This window comes from Ascidia mentula, chromosome 9, assembly GCF_947561715.1.
Source record: "Ascidia mentula chromosome 9, kaAscMent1.1, whole genome shotgun sequence".
In the NCBI taxonomy this organism is placed as follows: Eukaryota; Metazoa; Chordata; class Ascidiacea; order Phlebobranchia; family Ascidiidae; genus Ascidia; species Ascidia mentula.
In genome coordinates this window covers 13601787-13618242 of record NC_138574.1, presented here as the reverse complement: position 1 = coordinate 13618242, position 16456 = coordinate 13601787, and the positions used below count along the sequence as shown (strand labels likewise).

General features: G+C 36.7%; 1 protein-coding gene across 1 annotated transcript; it reads right to left on the bottom strand.

The window, feature by feature from the left end:
• Positions 1–8561: 8561 nt before the first annotated feature.
• On the bottom strand, positions 8562–15605 carry LOC145914644 (uncharacterized). The gene is made up of 13 exons (XM_083002462.1): positions 15460–15605; positions 15179–15339; positions 14449–14605; positions 13951–14141; positions 12871–13021; positions 12571–12623; positions 11911–12086; positions 11471–11642; positions 11320–11387; positions 10533–10719; positions 10360–10461; positions 9917–10019; positions 8562–9197 (listed from the first exon to the last, which is right to left on the bottom strand). The coding sequence occupies exons 1-13, from the start codon at positions 15518–15520 to the stop codon at positions 9055–9057; spliced, it is 1725 nt and encodes a 574-aa protein (XP_082858588.1). The 5' UTR covers positions 15521–15605; the 3' UTR covers positions 8562–9054.
• Between the last annotated feature and the right edge of the window lie 851 nt (positions 15606–16456).

The following is a 16456-nucleotide window of genomic DNA, read 5'->3' as shown; positions in this document are numbered from 1 at the left end:
TCACAGTAGTCTTACTTGCACAAATGAACACCCTTGTAACCGATTTTTTTGTTGATTTAAATCTGGGGTGAGCAACCAACAGCCCACAGCCACATCCGGCCCGTCCAGCAAAATCATCCGGCCGCGACAATTCCTCTAAACAACATAAACACCGAAGGGAGCGGAATTGTTAATGGAAAAATAGCGTTGTTCGTTAGGGCAGAGTTTGCGAGCAGGAATATGTCTTATATGAATCCTCTGTAAGCTCAAGTTGTTTTGTTTGACGACACAAAAATGCAAATATTGATTGTCAATACGCCTGATCAAAATCTTCCATTCATAACTAACAAAAGTTATCGTGTATGTTACGTAAGCTGTATAAACAAAAAAAGTATGGGATTATAATTAAATGCAATGGTACTCAATCACACATAGCATGGCAATCATGTTGAGCATTATAATTCTGTTAATGATTTCCTGCTCACCAAGTTAGACTACAATAGCAACCGAAGCTTTCATATGCAATACGCATAATATAACTGCTACTAACTTGCCCAGTTTAACATAAATCTTGTGTTTAAAGTTTGATGCTGCATTTTTTTATTTGTTATTTGAAATTGGCATAGCATACATTATACACAAACAAATACGGTGGGTTCGTTTCTGAGATGAGATTACAACTATTGTCCCAAATTACATCGCAAAGGAGTGATTATCAATCCAACCTATTTTTTAACATAAATGCAAAATATGCAAAGTTTGTAAACATTTTACTTCCTAGAATATTCCTTCAAATCAAGAAAAGCAAGCAATTGGTTAACTGTATGTACAATTAGGTTTAACTCGCAATCATTCAATAAAAGCTGTTATGAACGATTGCTGTGCTGAGATCTTAAACCTGGAGGCAATCAGTCAGTTACTTTCCACGCACAAGCACGCCCTGGGTAAACCCTCCATTACCGGAACGTGGTTTGAAACGCATTATTATCAACCCCACAACCACAACAAGCAAAATAACGATGGCTCCAACAGCAATGTAAAGGATTTCCATTTTCTGGAATCCTTTGCTTTCAAATGCTTGCTCCACTCCTACAATAAATTAAGAGCAAGTAGCATTATGATTTTCTGCAGTTCTTCTTTATTCACATCGTTATTGCGTTGAATCAAAGTTATTTGGTTGTTATCTAATATTCAACCAACACTTCAGATGCGCAACAATATTTTCTTAATTCGCCCATTAACGCAACGACAATCTTATCTTTCATTAGCTTAAGTTTCCTCCACATTTACCTATGCACGTTTTCTTGTCCTCGTCAAGGACGTGACCTTCAAAACATGAACATTTTATGATTCCGTTTATGATGTTGCAAGAGTCAGTGCAACCTCCATTTTCCTAAACAAACATTAACTGTAAGCAATATGGTAAGAGCAAGGATCCGGAAATAGTCAATTTGTGTGTCCAAATATTTCTGTTCCCAAAACAAATCGAAAAAGGGGTTCCTTGATGGCTTCATAGTTTTGTATATTAATGTACAATGATAAACTTGCATGAGTCAAGACTACATATTCGGTTTAGTCTCTCCAGTAAAGTTGTCGCACGGATAAAACTCGCCTTTTCACACAGATCCGGAACCGAAACATAGAAAGGTCCAACTGATATGACTTCCTTTAAACCCGGAACCACAGATCGACGTTTGCGTCCACGTGAGCAATCCTGTGGGAAGAAAGCAAAACATGCATTGTTGTTATCTAAGCTAATATTTGTGGTCATGAACAATGCGATAAATAACAGGATATGGATATCTTACCGGTTGTACTAGGTATTTGCACTTGCAGAATTATTAATATATGATTTTCATTGATAAATATATTATCTTACCGGTTGTGCACATACGGTGTTGGTGTTGTCACATAATTGCACGTAGCAGTGAGCGTACAGGGATTGTTGGTTTTCAGACACGTTGATCCAAACAAATGAACGAAACTTGAAGGTGGCGTAAATCGGTTGATAATTTCTCGTCACCACAATCGTGTCTTCAGTTTCAGTTTCGTGCTCAACTTTGCAGCTAAAAAAGCAAAAATTAGCCCCAACAACGTTTTTTGAACGCTTTTTTTTGTAAATTTGTAACCTTCATAGACTACATTTACGGTAATAAGTCTGTACAAAAATCCAAAACAAATCAGAAACAAATGAATGTTTGCAAACTAATGAAGAAGGATCGTTTGAATATTTGCTCGGGGTAAATCACCTTTCTCTGATGAGTTCATATCTTTTATTTCCTCCAACGTCTCTTGTGATCCAACAACTTTTCAACTAAATTGAAAGATGAAGAAACAGTACAACGCCATATCAGCCATCGCCCACAAGAAACACTTGAATGATTACTCACCAATAAATCTATTTTTTTGTAGGCCGAAATATCCAGTTTTGCGTAGATATATTCTGGAACACTAACGATCGAATTAGATGTAAGTGGGTTTCGCATTTGCTCGTCACCAAACAACGCAAACCTGACCGTAATGTTGCCAACCGTATTGTGTGAAGCGACAATGTTTTCTTTTCTGTTCAAAAAGTTTTGAGGTTAACTTGAACTCGTGGTTGTAAAAAGTGTTATTTAAAACCCACTCCGTATAGGGTACCCAACCGATCGACGTAAAGGTACCACAAAGTGGAAATTAGTGTGCCCGCTAGTGCAAAAGCTAGCACAGTGCCACTTCAACAGCTGCACTGATGAGATCTTACAGGTCGAAACAGTGCGTGTACACACCCTGTCTGCAGCTTTCCAAAACGCACCCATACTTACGCTAATTTGGTTAAAACAGAACCAGCATCCACTTTAATATTTCTGTTCAATATTTTCGACTCGTTGTAGTCACAAGATATCTCCCAGTAAGGTCGGTAGGACATCCTACTTACTACTTGGCTGTTGTACTTGAAGTTGCGAACTTTGTAAACCAATCTGAACATGTCGCTTGTTTTCTAAGAGAGAAACATCAATTCTACAATTTTCTACAATTAATTCGCTATGTGTTAACGAAAATCTGTCAAGAAGAAAGTTTCTAAAGGGGAAGTTTATGACAATTTTGTTGAACATAACCTGGGTAGGCAAAACCTGTTAGGAAAATCTAAACAGACACCTTTTTAGTTGGAGAACATTCGTTGAGATCGAAATGAAAAACTGGATTATTTGCTGGAGCTTTGCAACTCTCCGGAAGAGAATTAAGGTTGGTGGTCGTTTGATTAGAAATATACAAAATATCTTCTCCGCTTGCTAGAAGTAATTTTAATCCATGAGAACTGACGCTAAAAAAACAAATAGAATGTTGATACCCATAATAATGTTACAATGTTACACTGTAAGTGTTTACTTTGGCGTAGGGAAAAATTAGCAGAAATTTGTTCCCGTGTTGTGGCAAATAAATAATTTTATTTTATTTAGTTTGTTTTTTTTGCAGCAAATTTTTACATAAATACCAACTTTAGCTTGACGGAGTCGGTGCATTCTATTCCATCAAACAACTTGCAGTCTGCGTACAGTGGTCTCAATTAGAAAGAGATAATTTTTTGAAGAGTAGTTTGGCGTAACTTTTAATTTTCGCATGTGAGTTAAGTCTTTAGTTTATCTACTATTACCTATTCTATGAGAGAGATTAAGATCAAGCAGTTTGTTTAGTTTGTGTGTTTATGTTTGTTGTAGTAACAAGCTTATAATTTTCCGTTTTTCATGGTTTAAAATATTGCGGTAATTTGTTGACAAACAGTTATGTATTAAACCTGAATCGATGTGAATGGTTGGAGAAGGTGATGAAGCAGAATAAGTGAATATTTGAACGTTGACTCTTCGGGCTTGAACTGTTGTGACTATTTCATCTCTTTGAGTGGAATTTATTCTGATTCCTGGGTGGGAAGGATCGTCTGATAAAATCTAAGGGAAATTTCTTCTTTAAAAGGTCGCTATAATAATTCCTAAAGAAAGCAAAACACAAAAGTTTCGTGATTTAAATTACTCTACTTCGCTCTGAACGACTTTTTACACGAATAATTTTCCCTTAAATAATCATGTTTTCTTTTTTTACACTATTGTTGTAATTTTTTGCATTCATTATTCTTTGCTGTATTTTTTTTCAAGAAAGTAATTTCATGTTTAGTCCGAATCCAAATACTTTGAAAAGTCATGATACAGCCTGATGTGCGAATTCAAATGCAAGTTTAACATAACCAGACATTAGGTAATGTTGAAAGCTATTGAGTTTTTAAGTCACAACTTGTGGTAATTTTCATGCGAACTTCGCTTTAAACGACTTGTGCGATGTATTATATATTTCCTTAAATAGGCAAAGCCTTTCTTTGGTCCACATTATTTTACAATTCAGCATATGTTGAAAGAGTCGTTGTATTTATTTTAGTTATTCTTTAATTGCGATGAATGGACACGTGAAACTTATCGGCAGGTTTAATTTACACTTTATTGTTACTTAGGTTGAACTTCGCTGTAACGAAATGGAATTAATTATCTGATAAACATTACATTTGTAACCCATCACATTTAAGTGCGTATGTCTCCTACCGTTTGCGTGCTCCTACATATGGAAACAGCTTTGCATCTAAGCCCGTGACTTGAAATTCCCAATATTTGCCTCAACCACAGCCATGGTAATTTTTGTATTCATTATTATTTATAAATTTGCTTGAGAAAGTGCAATTAATTCTAGACCAAATCCAAATACATTGAAATGTCAAAATACAGCCTGCAGTGTGAATTTAAATGCAACGTTGACATTATCAGGCAATTTCAATGATTTAGGAGTTTTTACATTAAAATTCGTTGGAACTTTTCGTATGAACTTACGAATATGTTGTTCACGGAAGCAGTTAGTCCTGAGGACACGGTAACTGTAAAGTTGCACCTCGCTGGAGTTGACATCGTGTAATTGCAAGCAAGCTTTCCCAATAACTTTCCATTACTTGTCGGGAGAACGAGAGTTGTTGGAAGATCTTCCATGTCCAACTCCAAGTTGCACGAGGCTTCCTCGGTGACTAAACAACATATAGTGACGTTCGTCGTCAATCAGCAGCAATTCTTGGCGTGTTTTCAAATAGGTTTCACAATGCACGGTGGAAAAACCCTGTGCGGTAGCTGTATTAACAGTTAAATTACAAAGTCAGTGTAAACCATGCAAGCTAAGTATACGCGGACAGAGAAAATCTGCTTGAAATATCACTCAACTTGATAAACTAAAATCGCCTAATTGTCAAACAAAAATGTTTGTTTGGTCATAACGAGTGATTTTAGTTCATCAGTAACATTAAATTTACACAGAAATCAGTAGATAGAGTAATTTACCTTTTATAAAAGCAAAGGCAGGATAGTTGGTAATGGCTCGTAACGTGGGGCAACTCAAATACAAGGAACCGGTATTTGATTTCACAATTCCTGTCGCACTTCCATTACCAACGAAAGTCCCCAGCAAGACTCCGTTTTTGTTGCTTCCTTGGTAAACCTATCACATAATTAAATGAACACAGAAACATATCGAACAAAAAAAAGTTCGCGTGAAGCGAAACATCTTGAGAAACGTTCGACTTGTGACGACAGCAAATTCTTGATCCCTTTAAGAAGAAAATTGAAAAGTAATTAATGCAAATTGGATTTTGTTTCTCTTTGCATTGAATTTCTTTTCCAGTTAAATGCTTTCAATGATTAGTTGAATGTTTGCAATCAGAGTAATGGAGCAAAAAAGCTTGTTGGATCAGCCATTTTCTCAACAAATCGGAGCGAGATCTGAAAATCACGCTCCCAGTGAGGTTTGAACTCAAGACCCTGGGCTAACCAGGCCCAACGCTCTACCAACTGAGCTACAGAAGCTCGGCGGTTGCACGGGGTATATTGTGGTCAAGGTACACTGATACGCAATAGCACAACTTGCCATGCGACCTCCACATATTCGTAGAGGATTTGCATCACCGTCATCAGCGTTGACAACGCAAAATTGTCAATGTTGCCAACAAAAGAAGTAAGACATTTTTACCGAACAAGTATTGTTGCCGAGTGTGTAGTAATACAAGTGTATTGCAGCAGTTCCAGAACTTCCAGAACTGTAAACCCTTGTAAAACTTGAACTTTCACATGAGGAGGGAATTTGAAAATACTTTTTGGTTCCTCTATAAGCCGAAGGTCGACACGTGGACGATCCTCCACCTGAACAAAATACGACAAACGAAGTCTGTGAATGTTCATGAAATATTATTTCAGTGAAGTTGGGTTCATCCAACGCACACAAATTATGTCAGTTCATTACTCGGTATCTATGTAGTCACCTGGCAAAACTTGAAGCCACATACAAAGTAGAAGGACGATTTGCATCTTGGGGTTTCGAATTTCTTCAAAAGAGCCTTAAAGCAGGAGAAACACAACTTGATGTTTTACAATTAGTTTTATTTATAGCGGTGACAGGATGGAATTGGCCGATCTGCAAAAACTTCCAATTGATGCCTGGACAAAGTGAAGTTTAACAAAACAATAAAATTTCTGTTTCAAAAAGTGCGACCTATACATAGCCAACACATTCTAAAACCAGAGACTTGTCGGCAATGCAATTGGTGATTATAAAAAAAATGCAATCTTATGGTGCAAACAAACAAAAAACAAACAAATCCGATTTAAATATCTGTTTAATATTTCCTATGAAATAAAATATATTTCCATGCATTCAGGGATTAAAATATGCGAACATTTTAACTGAACAACTTATGGTTGTGCATTGGCCAATTTAAAAACATCTGTGTTTGTTTTTTCTTGAATTTTTATGACCAACCTGTAACCAACCTTCGCCTTGCCCCTGCATCACTTACTTTATTGACTCAATTACAAATCTCGCTTTTGTGTAAAAACACCACGTTATGGCGCAAGAGGGCAGTATTCGTTACGTTGTCCTTGGCAACGACGCGTTGATATTTTAGTGCTCTTTTTTTACCAAATATCGTGTTCCGAAGGCTAAAGTTATTTTGTTTTAATTTGCAGATCAAACCGACAAATTGATCTATGTTGTTGAACCACTTCATTGTAGCAACAATTTTGCTTTGAATTAAACAGAACAAACCGATTTAAACTTCCTTTCTGCAAACAAATATCTGCTTTCTGCGCCTCACAATCTACTATCAACCTTCATCCTTGCCAAGACATGTTAACATGCAGCTCATATCTATGCGAATAACACATAAACTTTTAGACATTGCTTTGTTGCAAAACAGCTTTTATGCAACCACGACCTGCAGCGTCAAATAGCTTCTGAAGTGAGCTGAAAAACTCAGACACACAGAATTTTATTTGGCGTCACTGCCACAAAAAATGCAGAAAAACAAGTTTCAAGTCAGACCGCATTTCTTAGTCATTGCTGGGATTCTTGCAGCTTTTGCAGAACTTAATTTTAACTTAAACTATTTGAAAACGCTAAATACTCATTCCATGGGAAAACTGCAAGGTTTATTTTAGGGTTTGGACCTTGGCCGAAGGATTAAAAATTTTTTCCGTTGTAAAATAGTGGTTGAAGATTTGCTGGGTATCTAAATTTACGCATTTGCATAAGTATTCAGCTGCTGAATTGCATAAAAAGACAGTTTGTAATTTTTTTGTTAATTAATGAAACCTTTATTGGAGGTGTGACGTCATTACACAAACCAGCAACGTTGGGAAATTCTTGCTGAGTTTGCAGCAATTAAACCTCGTAAACACAGACACAAAATCGCCTGAAGAGTAGCCTCAAGCAATTAAGCTTTTACGCAGCCTCGTTTCTAGAATACATCGACGCTAACGCAGCTTTTCAATGATTTGCAAAATTTGATGTCAACTTTTAAATTGTTTTCGTTCTGTTTCTTGTCGAAAACGTTCTTCCCCGTTTATTGTTCGGAAATTTATGCATAAAGGCAACGGTTTTAAAGCTTGTAATGTTGAAATGTAGAGTGTGAAATTATTAATGAACATATTGTGTGGTTGACGAACACCAAACAACTACAAAACCTCTTTACAGACAAGTTATACTCCATAATCAATAAGTAGTGGCAGCTACAGAGTGGAAACATAAATCTCACCAAAGAAGGCAATCATCAAAGAATTCAACCTCGTAAACACAGACACAACATCGCCTGAAGAGTAGCCTCAAGCAATTAAGCTTTTACGCATCCTCGTTTCTAGAATACATCGACGCTAACGCAGCTTTTCAATGATTTGCAAAATTTGATGTCAACTTTTACATTGTTTTCGTTCTGTTTCTTGTCACATTGTGTGGTTGACGAACACCAAACAACTACAAAACCTGTTTACAGACAATTTATACTCTATAATCAATAAGTAGTGGCGGCTACAGAGTGGAAAAACAAATCTCCAGGCAATTACCAAAGAAGGCAAAATCAAAGACCATCCAGAGTTAACGTTAATGCTAGCAATGATTGCCATATACTCTGTGTTTGATTTCCACTGCAGTTTAATATAATACCAGTACAGTATGGATGAATATGTTGCTGCATTTTTTATTTCGTTTTTATAGCTTACACGATATGCACGGAAATTTTTGTTAGTTATAAATGAAAGGTTTAGTTATAAATGTTAGTTATAAGTGGAGTCGCATAATTCAGTTCGCTTTAAGTGTTCCGCCACTATTTCCGTATTGACGATCAATATTTGCACCTTTATGTCCGTAACCAGAACAAATTAAAATTACAGTGGATTTCAATCGGAGGTCGGCAAACATTTCCCACCAATTATTCCATTCCCTCCACTTCAATGTTGTTTCTGTGCGAATTAAGAGCATTGTACACAGGTTTCTTAATTTTGAACTGTAACCTAACTTAGCACTGGGCGAGCCAGCCTACTATAATTTGTAAAGTGGCTGCGGGCTGGTTGATTTTGCTGGGCTGGCCGGATGTTGTCGCGGACTGTAGGTTGCCGATCCCAGATTGAAATCAACAAAAGGGTTACGGGTATTTTTATGCACAAATACGACTACTGTGATTTTGTTAAAGTTTCAAGCAAACATGCAAACATGCAGTTAGTATTTTTGGATGTTATAGTGAGCATATTATTCGTTCTTGTTGAAACGACGTCTCAAATATCTAACGGTGAATCCCAACACAACAATGAGTAGAAGAACGATGAATCCAACTGCAATGTAAACACCTTCCAAACTCTGGAAACCTTCGCTTTGCAACGCTTCTTCTACATCTGCATGTAAAGTTAAATGTGTTTTGTATTATAAGAATTTACTCCGCACTGGCGACATTGTTATGCTCGCCGTGGTGAAAATAACAACAACACAAATAAATTGTAGGATACAGATCCTTAATTGCCGCGTACGTTTTGTATGCGTGCAATTCTACAACCTTTTATTCCAATTTGCAGTTGGTGAGCAGTTTTACAGCAAACAGATAAATAAACTAGAACAGACACGATTCAAAACTAAATGCCTACACGGATCCACCTTATTCAAATAGAATAAACTTATCACAGCCAAGAAGGCATTAAAAGAGCGTAAGATTAACCAGATTACAATGGATGAACACTTTCACAACATTACAAGCTCGCACAACCCAAACATGAGACAAGTTTTCACGCATGAATGCACCAAGCAAACTCACAGAAATCATAGTCAGTTCTGTTCTTAAATAAATTGTGGAGTTGCTTTGAAAAATGTTGCAAATAATATTATGGAGTGCAAAATCGTCTCCGCGATGCAAGCGCGTATGTCAATAGTGAAAAGTGTCTTTCATTTTCGTCATAGCTATCCGGTTCCATGAGAAAAAACTGATATAAGTTTGTGAGGGATTATGTTACCATGGTAACCCAAGAGTATTATTATAATGACTCAAGGACGCATCTTTTGTGAAACCACAAACAATTTCAAAATTACTATACGACTCGATTTAACAGTGCAGCATAATTACCAACGCATGTTTTCTTGTTTTTGCCAAGGTAGCGACCTTCGAAGCAAAAGCAATGGACTTTCCCGTTCATGACGTTGCAAAAATCTGAGCATTCCCCATTGTTCTGAACAAAACAAATACGTTTTTAAGAAGGAAACGAGATATAGAGTCAGATATCTTTCATTAAGCATAACAAGGGTGGAATCAGGACCACTTAGCAGTATGTAAACGTTTAAACCAGAGCTTGTCAATATTATTCGCGGGTGACGCACTTGGAAATATTCGTCGCATTTGCGAAAAAACAACGATAAATTAATCACAACGACGACGAATGATTTCTATGTTCATAATTGCCAGTCGGAGAACGTTGACTGTTTGTTTTCATCATTTTTTTTAGGGCGCAGCAAAGTTTGAAAACCAATGGTTCAAATTGTTAAATTCTTGTTAAAAAGATTTTTTTCTACCTTTTCACACAAGTCTTGGGTGGAAACACGGAAAGGCCCAACAGAGATAACTTCATTCAAGCTTACTCGCGTGGATCTCCGTTGACGTTTTTTTATGCAATTCTAAACAACAATTTTATCGGGACTTCACCTAATGTCATTTAATACTGGGAGAAGCTAATTTCAAATCTTACCGGTTTTTGACAATCATTGTTAATATTGTCACAGAGTTGCAAGTAGCAGTGAGCGTACAGGGAATGTTGGTTTACATCCTTATTCACCCACACGAATGAGCGAAATTTAAAGGTTGCGAAAGTCGGCTGGTAATTCCTCATTATCACGATTGCATCTTCCGCCTCTGCCTCGCGCACAACTTTGCAACTAAACGTAAGGAAACAAACTGAAATTTAAATACTTTTACTGAAAGCCAAAACTTTCGGTAAGAAATTCGTGCATTGGTCACAACTATTAATTATTCACTGGACACATATAAAGTATTCGGGGCAAAAAGCTACATTTTCTGAACTACAGTCCAGACCACGAGGCAAAAAATGACGTCATCCATCAATCAGAGAAGTTCCAGTTGGAAAAGGGTAGATTTGACTGGTGTTCAAGGTAAGAAAAAATATAAACAGGAGACTGCAAGTGTCTCACCTGTCAATCTCGTAAGTTTTGGAAAATTCGCAAAAAAAACTTTGATTTGGTTGAAATAATAATGTAGAATTTGTAATCGTGATTTCGTGTGTAAAATTAGTGCATTACTTATGATTTATGTTTGCTTTTAATGTGAGTTTTAACAATATAAGCAAGCGCGAATTAATGGTTTTCAGCTTGGGTTTGTCTTACAGTTCCAGGGTGATTCCCACCTTTTAATTTTATGTGAAGTTTTTGCAAGATACCATATACCTAATGTAGTGCACTAGGTAAAAGATACCTTGCAAAAACTTTCCATGCTTTACAGAAAAGTTCAAGAAATCTTACCTTTCTGTAATGAGACTGTAGCCTTCACTTTTAACACCGCTGCTGTTTGTGACCCAGCAACTTTTTATCTGCAATTTGGCCAAATAGTTCGGAAATAATCAATGCAGATATTTTTCAACTAAAGAAAATGTGATGAAATGCGATAAATTACCTGGAGATCTAACTCTTTGTGAGCCGATAGGTTCAGCTTTCCGTAGACGTATTCGGGAACACTGATGATCGATTCTGATGTAAGAGGTGTTCGCATTTGCTCGTCACCAAACAACCCAAAGCTAATCGTGAAGTTTCCAATTGCACGTTGTGAAGCGACAAAGCTTTCCTTTCTGCACAGAGAGTTGTAATGTTAAGTTTTATTGAAATAAAAAGTGGAAACAGAGAATTAGAGGAAGGGTTCACATTTAAAAGACCCGAGGACCGTGTAACTTTTTGTTGGGCTCCTTTTCTAGCAGTATAATTTTCATCCCATCTAAAATAGAGGCTGACACAGTCGTAAATAACACAAGGTCACAGCAATGTCAAATGTAATTTCTGTGGCCGCTTGCTGGCGTTATGTAGAAGTAGGGGTTTGAGAGTAAAAACCCGCCCACTTACACTAATTTGGTTAAAACAGATCCAGCGTCCACTTTAATATTTCTGTTCAACATTTCCGACTCGTTGTAGTCACAAGATATCTCCCAGTAAGGTCGGTAGGACATCCTACTTACTGCTTGGCTGTTGTACTTGAAGTTGCGAACTTTGTAAACCAATCTGAACATGCCACTTGTTTTCTGAAAGAGAAACATCAATTCTACAATTTTCCATAATTTAGTTCGCTATGTGCTAACTAAAATCTGTCAAGAAGAAAGTTTCTAAAGGGAAAGTTTATGACAATTTTGTTGAACATAAACTGGGTTGGCAAAACCTGTTAGGAAAATCTAAACAGACACCTTTTTAGTTGGAGAACATTCGTTGAGATCGAAATGAAAAACTGGATTATTTGCTGGAGCTTTGCAACTCTCCGGAAGAGAATGAAGGTTGGTGGTCGTTTGATTAGAAATATACAAAATATCTTCTCCGCTTGCTAGAAGTAATTTTAATCCATGAGAACTGACGCTAAAAAAGCAAGTAGAATGTTGATACCCATAATAATGTTACAATGTTACACTGTAAGTGTTTACTTTTTTTGACAGAAATTTGTACCCGTGTTGTGGCAAATAAATAATTTTATTTTATTTACTTTGTTTTTTTTGCAGCAAATTTTTACATAAATACCAACTTTAGCTTGACGGAGTCGGTGCATTCTATTCCATCAAACAACTTGCAGTCTGCGTAAAGTGGTCTCAATTAGAAAGAGATAATTTTTTCAAGAGTAGTTTGGCGTAACTTTTTTTTTTGCATATCAGTTAATCTCTAGTTTATCTACTATTACCTATTCTATGAGCGGGATTAAGATCAAGCAGTTTGTTTAGTTTGTGTGTTTATGTTTGTTGTAGTAACAAGCTCTGATTTCTTTCGATTTTCCATGGTTTAAAATATTGCGGTAATTTGTTGACAAACAGTTATGTATTAAACCTGTATCGATGTGAATGGTTGGAGAAGGTGATGAACCAGAATAAGTAAATATTTGCACGTTGACTCTTCGGGCCTGAACCGTTGTGACTATTTCGTCAGTTTGAGTGGAAGTTATTCTAATTCCTGGATGGGAAGGATCGTCTGATAAAATCTAAAGGAAATTTCTTCTTTAAACGGTCGCTATAATACTTCCTAAAGAAAGCAAAACACAAACGTTTCGTGATTTAAATTACTCTACTTCGCTCTGAACGACTTTTTACACGAATAATTTTCCCTTAAATAATCATGTTTTCTTTTTTTACACAATTGTTGTAATTTTTTGCATTCATTATTCTTCGCTGTATTTTTTTCAAGAAAGTAATTTCATTTTTAGTCCGAATCCAAATACTTTGAAAAGTCAAGATACAACTTGATGTGCGAATTCAAATGCAAGTTTAACAAAATCAGGCATTAGGTAATGTTGAAAGCTCTTGAGTTTTTAAGTCACAACTTGTGGTAATTTTCATGCGAACTTCGCTTTAAACGACTTGTGCGATGTATTATATATTTCCTTAAATAGGCAAAGCCTCTCTTTGGTCCACATTATTTTACAATTCAGCATATGTTAAAAGAGTCGTTGTATTTATTTTAGTTATTCTTTAATTGCGATGAAAGGACAAGTGAAACTTATCGGCAGGTTTAATTTACACTTTATTGTTACTTAGATTGAACTTCGCTGTAACGAAATGGAATTAATTATCTGAGAAACATTACATTTGTAACCATCACATTTTAGTGCGTATGCCTCCTACCCTTTGCGTGCTCCTACATATGGAAACTACTTTGCATCTAAGCCCGTGACTTGAAATCCCCGTTTGCGTCATCAACTGCCATTGTAATTTTTGTACCATAGTTTTTCTGCCATTTTTTTATTTGCTTGAGAAAGTGAAATTAATTCTAGACCAAATCCAAATACTTTGAAAAGTCAAAATACTGCCTGCGGTGTGATTTTAAATGCAATGTTGACATGATCAGGCAATTTCATGGCTGATTTAGGAGTTTTTATATCAAAATTCGTTGGATCTATTCATACGAACTTACGAATATGTTGTCTACTGTGGAAGCGGTTAGTCCTGACGACACGGTAACTGTAAAGTTGCACCTCACTGGACTTGACACCGTGTAATTACAAGCAAGGTATTGCAACAACTTCCCATTACTTGTCGGGAGAACGAGAGTTGTTGGAAGATCTTCCACGTCCAACTCCAAGTTGCACGAGGCTTCCTCAGTGACTAAACAACATACAGTGACGTTCGTCGTCAATCAGCAGCAATTCTTGGCGTGTTTTCAAATAGGTTTTACAATGCACGGTGGAAAAACCCTGTGCGGTAGCTTTATTAACAGTTAAATTACAAAGTCAGTGTAAACCATGCAAGCTAAGTATACGCCGACAGAGAAAATCTGCTTGAAATATCACTCAACTTGATAAACTAAAACCGCCTAATTGTCAAACAAAAATGTTTGTTTCGTCATAACGAGTGATTTTAGTTCATCAGTTATATGAAATTTACACAGAAATCAGTGGACAGAGTAATTTACCTTTTATAAACGCAAAGGCAGGATAGTTAGAAATCCCTCGTAACGTGGGGCAACTCAAATACAAGGAACCGGTATTTGATTTCACAATTCCTGTCGCACTTCCATTACCAACGAAAGTCCCCAGCAAGACTCCGTTTTTGTTGCTTCCTTGGTAAACCTATCACATAATTAAATGAACACAGAAACATATCGAACAAAACAAAGTTTGCGTGAAGCGAAACATCTTGAGAAACGTTCGACTTGTGACTCGCCAGCAAATTCTTGATCCCTTCAAGAAGAAAATTGAAAAGTAATTATTTCAAATTGGATTTTGTTTCTCTTTGTATTGAATTTATTTTCCAGTTAAGTGTTTGCAATGATTAGTTGAATGTTTGCAATCAGAGTAATAGAGCACGAAAATCATTATTGTTACAAAAGAATGAAAAGCTTCACTGGCATCGCGGCCTTGCTGGATCAGCCATTTTCCCAACAAATCGGAGCGAGATCTGAAAATCAAGCTCCCGGTGAGGTTTGAACTGACGACCCTGGGTTAACCAGGCCCAACGCTCTACCAACTGAGCTTCAGAAGCTCGGCGGTTTCACAGGGTATATGTGGTCAAGGTACACTGATGTGCAATAGCACAACTTGCCATGCGACCTCCACATATACGTAGAGGATTTGCATCACGCAATCAGCGTTGACAACGCAAAAGTGTCAATGTTTTCAACAAAAGAAGTAAGACATTTTTACCGAACAAATGTTGTTGCCGAGTGTGTAATACAAGTGTATTGCAGCAGTTCCAGAACTTCCAGTACTGTACGCAAATTCATAACTTTCACATGAGGAGGGGATTCCGTAAGCGATTCTGGTTCCACTATAAGCCGAAGGTCGGCACGTGGACGATCCTCCACCTGAACAAAATACGAAGAACGAAGTCTGTGAATGTTCATAAAATATTATTTCAGTGAAGTTGGGTTCATCCAACGCACACAAATTATGTCAGTGCATTACTCGGTATCTTGTTTGGTCACCTGGCAAAACTTGAAGCCACATACAGAGTAGAAGGACGATTTGCATCTTGCGGTTTCGCATTTCTTCAAAAGAGCCTTAAAGCAGGAGAAACACAACTTGATGTTTTACAATAAGTTTATTTATAGAGGTGACAGGATGGAATTGGTCGATCTGTAAAACTTTCAATTTATGCCGGGACAAAGTGAAGTTTAACAAAACAATAAAATTTCTGTTTCAAAAAGTGCGACCTATATACATAGCCGACACATTCTAAACCAGAGACTTGTCGGCAATGCAATTGGTGATTATAAAAAAATATTTTATGCGCAATCCTGTTTAATATTTCCTATGAAATAGAATATATTTGCATGCATTTAGGGATTAAATTATGCGAACATTTTAACTCAACAACTTATGGTTGTGCATTGGCCAATTCAAAAACATCTGTGTTTGTTTTTTCTTAAATTTTTATGACCAACCTGCAACCAACCTTCGCCTTGCCCCTGCATCACTTACTTTATTGACTCTATTACAAATCTCGCTTTGGTGTAATAACACCACGTTATGGCGCAAGAGAGCAGTATTCGTTACGTTGTCTTTGGCAACGCCTCGTTGATATTTTAGTGCTCTTTTTTACCAAATATCGTGTTCCGAAGGCTAAAGTTATTTTGTTTTAATTTGCAGATCAAACCGACAAATTGATCTATCTTGTTGAACCACTTCATTGTAGCAACAATTTTGCTTTGAATTAAACTGAACAAACCGATTTAAACTTGGTCTTTTCTGCAAACAAATATCTGCTTTCTGCGCCTCACAATCTACTATCAACATTCATCCTTGCCAAGAAATGTTAACATGCAGCTCATATCTATGCGAATAACACATAAAGTTTTAGACATTGCTTTGTTGCAAAACAGCTTTTATGCAACCACGACCTGCAGAGTCAAATAGCTTCTGAAGTGAGCTGAAAAACTCAGACACACAGAACTTTATTTGGCGTCACAGCCACAAAAATGC